Below are 8,692 nucleotides of genomic sequence, written 5' to 3'. Positions count from 1 at the left end.
AGTAGAAAGCAAATGACATAGTGCTCATAACCCATTGCCATTGTCATTGAGAAGCCTTCATCGTTTTACTTTCTTCATTCTTCCATGGCTTTCTTGGCAATGGTGCAAGGTGAATTAATTAACATGTATATATATATATATATCGTAGTATATAATCATGCATGTGTTCTACTATATACGTTCCTCACACTACAAGAATTGCTGAGGTTAATTTGTTTATGTTTTTGGTCACGAATATGAATTAGTAATATATAGTATATATACTTTCTCTAGAAATTAATTAACGTGAGAATGTGAAAGAGATGCAGGTGTTGAAGATGAACGTCGTGTTCAGAGAACCTATTGGATTGAACACTCCACAGATTTGTCTGTTGAATCAATGATGCTCGATTCCAACGCCTCTGATCTCGACAAAGAAGAAAGACCCGAAGTGCGTTTCCTTTTCTATATTTATCATTTTCAAAAATTTGTTAACCAGTGTTTAAAAATGCACCCCAACTTCATATTTTTTTAATGCATGCATTTTAACATTAATTTTTTATATTAACAGTTATCTTAAGACTAGTTAGCATGAACTTTTCTTTTCAAAATTTTTCATCATTAAATGAATTTTATGTGAATTTGTTAAATAAAAAGCAAGTCAAATGTTTAATAAATTTATTTAAAATTTGGTTGGCCATGAAGAATATTATTCCCTTATTATGCTTATCAGATTATCCAACTTATTTCATAAGGCCTAGTCACACTTGTTAAAATTGATCACAAGTACTTTATAGACTTAGACATTGATTTGATTTCATGCATGATAGGTACCATACTACCTATGAATGAGTATGAATGAATGAATGTATAGCAATAATCGTTTGGAAGGGTGCTTGATTTATACATGAAAGCTCCATGGCTTGGTGGAGAGAACCATTCATTCAAGAGATACTCAAATGAGATCCTTGTCAAATCTAGATCAGATTGAGAGGTTTTGAGTGAAATAAATGTATGCTTAAACATATTTTAAATTCTTTAAAAAGTAATCTCTTGGTTTAGTTTTTAAAATATTTTTATTCATTTTTAATTCTTATATTTAATAAAATCAATTGTGTTTTGCTCTTTTGTTATGTATTCAAAGTGCATGATTTTATAGTTTTAAAAATTAAAAAATATAAAATTATCATATTTTTAAAAACTTAAACTATATTTAAGTCATAAATATATTAAAATATACGTGTTTGTTAACATTTCTTTTATTGTTTTTTAGGAGAATATTGTTAGTAACATAGTAATATTCTTTTAATAAAAAATGTTAAAAAAATATGTTATTACTTGTTAAACATCCAGGAATCCTAATATATTTTAAGATATTGTGTTATATAATTTATGTATTAATTTTTTAAAAATTTTAATTAATAACAAAAGAGTATATTAAAAAGTTAATTGATAAAATATGTTATTAACATTTTTTATTTTTTATAATTTGCTTGGATTTTAACATGATTATTATCTTGACCCAAAAGAAATATGATTATTACTTTTTTTTTAATAGTCTGACATTGTCATGACACGAGTGAATGATTGAAAAGAATCCAAATAAAGTACTTTTTCCTTAAATGTTTTCTTTTTATGGCTAATTAAATTTCATTAGTTACTTAATATCCAGTTCACAGTTAGAGATTAATAGCCTATTTGTTTAAGACGTATAATTAAGTTTAGACGAATTGGTGTGCATATTTTTCCATTAGAAATCAATTTATTCGAGAGGGGAAATTTTTAAATTATGAAGAACTCTAATTCCGGCGGAGATACAGATGAACTCAAAATAGAAGTACTTTGATTTTAAAATTCCTATAAAAAGTTACAATAACCACAGGGAATATGTGTTGATATAATTAGAATATGTGTTGATATAATTTTTGTATTAGTTATTATAAAAATTAATAATTTTAATTGGTATAATATTCATAATTAAAACACAGTGTTTCAGTGTATTTAAATTACACATATATGTGTGGTTTATTCTACATTTTATTTTTAAATATTTTAAATATATAGTTAAGTTCATATATAATTAATTCAAATATAATATTACATATAAATGTGTTTCTTCCCTGCTCTCTTGTTATGTGCTTAATAATTAGTCATTGGGTTGTTTAGATCGAGGGTGGTAACACTTTCTATTAGACAAAATTTGAATCAAAGCTATTTATGTTACTAAAATTTTAAATTAAAAAATAATATATAGATTTTAAATTAAATATTCAATACTATAAGCTTGAATTTAATGTCAAACAGAATTTATTTGCTTATGAGAATAAATGTACAACTAAATTATATTTTATGTTATCATCTCCTTTCAATATAAGCCATAAAAGAATTACTTTAAGTTTGTTAATCTTTTCAGTCTCTTTCTTGGTTTAAGTGAAAGATGTTTACAAAAGTGATATTTGAGATTTTTTATTTCCTTCTGATTCAACAAGCGACATGAGATGCTTGCAAATTTTTAATTTCTATATACACCTTTATCAGTATTCCATTATTTTCTTTATTTTTTGTCAGTGTGATGAGAGTGTTTTTGCTCATCTGTTTTCAATTGCATAGGTTCTGTCACTGTTGCCAGCATATGAAGGAAAATCAGTAGTAGAACTTGGAGCAGGTATTGGAAGATTTACAGGTGAATTGGCTCAGAAAGCTGGACAATTACTTGCTGTAGACTTCATTGAGAGTGCAATAAAGAAGGTAATTGAAATCTCTTACTACAACATTAAGAACATTGATGGTTGCTCTTTATCAAATTTAAAAAGGCATATGTTAGGAATTAAAAATTAAAAGTTTCTATTAAAAATGTTATTAATGCACTCTCACTATGATTTTTCAATACATTCTTCATGTGATTTTTAATAATTTTTAAAAAAAATTCAAGCAATTGATTAGCTAGACCCTTGAAAAGATAAAAAATTGGTTCAACCTATTGTGAAGTAATTTTCCTGAATTTCACATCCCACATAATGTTTATGCAGAATGAAAGCACAAATGGGCACCACAAGAATGTCAAGTTCTTGTGTGCTGATGTCACATCTCCAAACTTGCATATTTCTGAAGGATCAGTTGATCTACTATTCTCAAATTGGTTACTTATGTATCTTTCAGACAGAGAGGTGATTCTTTTTTATTGTTTCAAAGAAAACACTAAAGCATAGAATTTTCATAGTTTTGCTTTCAGTTTAGATATGTTGACTTGAAGATAACATGAAGTATGACATAAACGGTTATGGTTCTAAGTGATACCAAGGTGTATAATTTTGAAATTAAATTTGTATTTGTGATATAGAATTCCTTAAACTTGGATTGTGCCTTGTGGGTTAAGGGCTTCTTTTGGGTCTTCTGGTTCTGTCCTTTAAGTTTGGCAATCAATGACTGATGTTTCTACATATTGTCTATTGAAGAATATCAAAGATTTGAAAAGAAATAAAACATGAATGTCTTTTCCATTTTTCCCCTAGAATGTGTATAATATTGTTAAACATTCGGTTTCATCACTATTTGTGACAAATAGTGACTAATATTGCTTCCTAGTAGATCTTTTTTTTTTTTTGTTAAGGCTTTTAGTTTTCCCCCTTGATTCATTCCAGGTTGAGAATTTAGCTGCAAGGATGATCAAATGGTTAAAAGTTGGTGGATATATATTCTTCAGAGAATCTTGTTTCCACCAATCTGGAGATTCAAAGAGAAAATACAACCCAACTCACTACAGGGAACCCAGATTTTACACTAAGGTTTGTTCTGAGTGTAATTATTATTCCCCCTCTTTGTCCCTTCCAACAATTGCTTGATTAAAATGAGGTTCACATCAACTTTATATGGAATGTTTTGTTTTGTATTTTATGGAGATGGAACTTTCAAGATTATATTAAAGGACCTTTGGTGCATAGTTGAACTTATTCAACTGGAAATGGTTGTGAATTTGTGATGGTAAAGACTGAAGATGTGCCTATAGTCACGGATTTCGGTCATTAATTTTACAAAAATGTTATTAATACCCCTAATATTCTTTAATCATATTCTAAAAAAGCTTGGTTTCGATTACCCTTCCCATTTTCATGTAGGTATTTAAAGAGTGCCATATGAGTGATGATACTGGAAATTACTTTGAACTTTCCCTTGTTGGATGTAAATGCATTGGAGCTTATGTACGAAATAAGAAGAATCAGAACCAGGTAATAAAACAAAGTTTCTATTTCTTTTAATTATTATCTTTTATTTCAGCTAATTCAATTAACTGACAATATATGATAAAATATAACTCATGCAGATTTGCTGGATGTGGCAAAAAGTAAGATCACAAGATGATAGGGGGTTCCAGAGGTTCTTAGATAGTGTTGAGTATAATCATAAGGATATTTTACTATATGAGGATGTTTTTGGCCAAGGTTTTGTGAGCACTGGAGGACTTGGTATATTTGTCACTTTCCTTTCTCTCTTATACCATTTTATGCAATAGAGAATTTCCCTCATTTAAATTGAGACGGAAAAATGATCATCCTCAATGATATCCCCTTATAGCCATGTATTGGATTGATGTGTGCATTCTAGAAGTAACACCAAATCATTGTGAAGTTTGAGTGAAGCTGAAATATACATATATTAATGCCTTTGACTAGAAGATTTATGAAACTTCCTTTTTTTGGCATATTAAAATAGAAAGTCTTTATATTTTAATCTGTGTAATTTAAATTTTTTTAATTTTGGTCGTTCATGTTTAGTTTTTTTATTGTTTAAATTAAGTATTTTTTTCTCCAAAATTTCATTCAATAATAACAAAAATATAATTGAAGTGGCATATTTTTTATTTGTATAAATTAATAAAGAATATTTGTATAAAAATATTTAAATAAAAATACTAAATAAATGTATAAAATATAATAAAGCCTTTTATTTTTATTTAGTTTTTATGTACTTTTTTCTTTATAAATTATATAAATCAATGAATGAAATTTTGGAGGTGAGAAACCTAACTTGAACTATTGACAAATTAAAATTAGAGAAAACAAAATCATATGTAAGTTGAAGTACGTGAACTAGACTAAGCCAACCAATAGTTTATTCTGAATTTTGACTTTTGTTCTCACTGTGATTATATATCTCATTCATAGACTGATTGATATACTATATCATATCTAGGAATTTCTTTTCCTTGGAGAATTTCTGGTCTATTGTGGTAAAAAAATAAAATCTTGAAGGCGCATTTAATTTATTTTTGGAATCAGTCATAGTACATTCCAGATGTTTCTAATGCACAGATGCTCATTGCTTGGGCAGAAACAACAAAGGAATTTGTGGCAAAGTTGGGATTAAAACCTGGTGAGAAAGTACTAGATGTTGGTTGTGGAACTGGGGGTGGTGACTTTTACATGGCTGAAAATTTTGATGTTGAGGTTGTTGGCATTGACCTCTCCATAAATATGATTTCTCTTGCTATTGAACGTGCTATTGGACTCAAATGCTCTGTGGAATTTGAATGTGTTGATTGCACTAAAAAAACATACCCTGAGAACACATTTGATGTAATCTACACTCGTGACACATTGTTACACATCAAAGTAAGGAAGCATTTTTGGTTTTATTAATTTTTCATTGGTTAAATCTTTTTATGTCTTAAGTTCATTTAAAATTTCTAACTTGTATTTCCTACAATCTTTTTTGTGGATTTATCCAGGATAAACCATCACTGTTCAAATCATTTTTCAAGTGGTTGAAGCATGGAGGTACACTTCTAATTACTGATTATTGCAAAAGTGCTGGAAGTCTATCATTAGAATATGCTGAGTACATTCAAAGAGGAGGATATTATATTGATGACATGAAAGCATATTGTCAGGTATGGTAGCTTTTACTATTAATTGTGGAATTCTGTTAGGTCCCATGAACCTAAGTGGACAAGTCAAGTCCAACTCAGTCATGGACTTTGGATTTGATAAGTATATAGTAGGAGATAGAAGAAGGAGCAGAATGGGAATTAGAGAGAGTATTTAATTATGGAGAGCAGATTAACGTGTAATGTTTCGTATAGTAGGAGGAAGATAGAGAACAGGTCATTTATGCTTTTTTTCCGTCAGTAGTGGGCAAGGGTGTGAACCTTTGTAGGAGCTTTGCTCTGGTTATTGAAGAGTTGATTCTGCAGTATTGTCTTCTTTGTTAATAATACAGTTCATATATTTTGATTTGGTCTTTTGACAAATTCCAAAATCCTAATGTTATGAACGTTGAGTTTGAAGTATAGGAATTTTGGGTGTTAAAAGGTAATTATATATATTAATGAGTAGTTTTATTTGTCATTGAATTTTCAAGTTGGCAGGTTGAGTTATTAGTAATTTTTTGTTATGAATTTCTTGTATTTAAAGGATGTTATGAATGAAAGTAGTAATTTCATTTTCATTTTTCATAGTCTTCCTAAAATATCTCTCCTATTTCCAACAGCTTATCTTTCTCACATGAAATTATTGCTGTTGATGTTTCTTTTACATGACATGTTGGGTTCTAAATCATGTACAGATGCTCAATAATGCTGGATTTGATGATGTCATTGCTGAGGATCAAACTAATTTGGTAGCTCAAAAACTATGATCTACTTTACTTTATTGATAATTACATTTTATAGTCCTAGTGGAACTAACAAACTATTTTGTGTTTTAGCTCATGAAAACACTACAACAAGAATTAAATGCACTAGAGAGCAAGAAGGGTGATTTCATTGATAATTTCTCAGAGGTGGGATACTTGCATGTTTTGAACATTCTATGTGCTACATATTTTTAGCTAAATTTCAAAGAGTTCATTGCTGAAATCATTGCTTTCAGGAAGACTACAATGAAGTTATAGACAGATGGAAGGCTAAGCAGAGGAGAGGTGCTGATGGGGAGCAAATATGGAGCTTGTTCATTGCCAAGAAAAAATGATGCTTCATTCTCATGATATGTCTAGTTATGCCTGTAGTTAATAGTGTAACAATTTTCCAAATGATAGTATGGATAATTATGTTGCTGTTATTTATATCTTCTGACAAAATATTTGTGCAAGAGAGCACAGGATGAAAGAAATGAAAATTTTATGCATCCTCTTCTATTTGAATGTGGTGTTTACTTGTTATGGCTTGATGGCTTCTATGCTCAAAATTGATTTCAAAATCCTGTTTTTGGTTGTCTTTACAAATTGGGTCACCCTAGTGACGTTTTGTGTCTATATAACAGTCTCCCTACTTGTGAATTGCGCCTTGAAAGGTAGAAACTGGAAGGTTTAACTATTTGGTTTTAGCTTATGAAAAGTTACACTTGAAGTGTTCCAAAGAAAAAACAAAAGAGTATGAAGGTTTAGAATAACACCTTAAGTAAGTATTTATTAAGTAAACTTTTATTATACAAAGTTTATACCATAAATTAGATTATAAAATTTATTGACATAAGCTTAATTTAAATAAAATTATAGAAAATTCTTGTTTAAAAATTTATATAAAAAATGAATAAAAATTCTTTCACAAGTTAGAAATATTATATTTTTTTTTAAAAAAATCTTTCATTTAAATTTTCTAAAATTTAAAGAATAAGTTATTCATTAACTGATTTTATTTTTTCTATAAACACTTTACTAAAATTTTACCAAACTGCACTGTAAGTTCTTCCAAATGCAGCAGTGCTGCATTTTAATATCTCTTCAAAAAATCCAACCAACATGACTCTGCAAATTTACCTTAGATATCGAAAGACATTCACATTTTTATATGCACAGTAGATTACTTTTGAGAAAAAATATGGTCGTTTGTTTGATCAGTTGGAAATCACGTATGGGGTTATAAGCCAATGATGCATTTTATAAAAACGAAAGGTTGAGATTTTAAAACTGTTCACCCTATCATTTTCAAGAATCTTAATCTCCATAACTTTATTTAGGTCTTTGCTAACATGAAAATATGAGAATGGAATCGATTTTAAAATTCATTACATGAAACATAGGAATATTGCTGTTTAAATATTATAAAAAAAAGAGCAGAAAAATTGAAGTTAAAAAAATAAGTGAATTTTTGAACAAATGAACTCTGTGAAGTAACGCAACCCAAAGACTTTGGGTTTCTTCTATTTTGTATATTATTTAGATTCAGGTATGGATATAGATAATTTACAATCTTAAGACCATATAGCACAATAACCCTTATAAAAATAAAATAATTTCAAGAGAGCAGAGCATTTAATTAGTATTGATAAATGTTATGTGCATTACATACATGTTTTGAAATTTTGATAAGATTTAGACATTAAAATAAAACTTTGTAAAATTATATAATCTATATTATTATCATTAAATTCATGTAAAAGTAAAAACTATAAAAAAAATATATAAAATTATATTTTATAATTATATGTAGATGCTTTTACCTTGCAGTTACAACATGTCTTAAGATTAAAAAAAAAAACACAAGAAGAATCTTTCCTTTTATTGTTATTAAAAAATTAAAATTGAAACTAGAATTCATTCATAATTTAGTATAAATTTAAATAAATAATTTAATTAAACACTTAAACAATAATTTTTTATATTGGAGTTTACGACATAAATTTAAATATAAAATTGATCAGAATAAATAAAAAATATTTTAATGTTATATAAAAATTATTAAAGTGAGTTTAAAAACATTTATGAAATGAAATGATGA

The 8,692-nt window shown here is 27.9% G+C and overlaps 1 protein-coding gene across 1 annotated transcript; it reads left to right on the top strand.

Moving 5' to 3' along the window:
• Positions 1 to 7,061, top strand: LOC113867626 (phosphoethanolamine N-methyltransferase-like). The gene is made up of 12 exons (XM_027503030.1): positions 1 to 109; positions 309 to 430; positions 2,590 to 2,727; positions 3,009 to 3,146; positions 3,621 to 3,764; positions 4,095 to 4,205; positions 4,301 to 4,442; positions 5,308 to 5,588; positions 5,705 to 5,866; positions 6,541 to 6,594; positions 6,682 to 6,756; positions 6,846 to 7,061. Exons 1-12 carry the CDS (start codon positions 85 to 87, stop codon positions 6,942 to 6,944), a joined length of 1,491 nt encoding a protein of 496 aa, XP_027358831.1. The 5' UTR covers positions 1 to 84; the 3' UTR covers positions 6,945 to 7,061.
• The last annotated feature ends 1,631 nt before the right edge of the window (positions 7,062 to 8,692 follow it).

This window comes from Abrus precatorius, unplaced genomic scaffold (genome assembly GCF_003935025.1).
Source record: "Abrus precatorius isolate BTA unplaced genomic scaffold, Abrus_2018 Scaffold5, whole genome shotgun sequence".
NCBI classification, from domain to species: Eukaryota; Viridiplantae; Streptophyta; class Magnoliopsida; order Fabales; family Fabaceae; genus Abrus; species Abrus precatorius.
Note: the sequence above shows the minus strand (reverse complement) of the source record. Positions and strands in the feature narration are given on the sequence as shown.

What these genes read in the sequence shown, in the direction of transcription:
- LOC113867626 (XM_027503030.1), top strand. Translation starts at nt 85, where the DNA reads ATGGCTTTCTTGGCAATGGTGCAAG. An exon ending in ACAAAGAAGAAAGACCCGAA is followed by an intron (nt 431 to 2,589) that starts GTGCGTTTCCTT and finishes TCAATTGCATAG; the next exon opens with GTTCTGTCACTGTTGCCAGC. An exon ending in CTGAGGATCAAACTAATTTG is followed by an intron (nt 6,595 to 6,681) that starts GTAGCTCAAAAA and finishes TTTGTGTTTTAG; the next exon opens with CTCATGAAAACACTACAACA.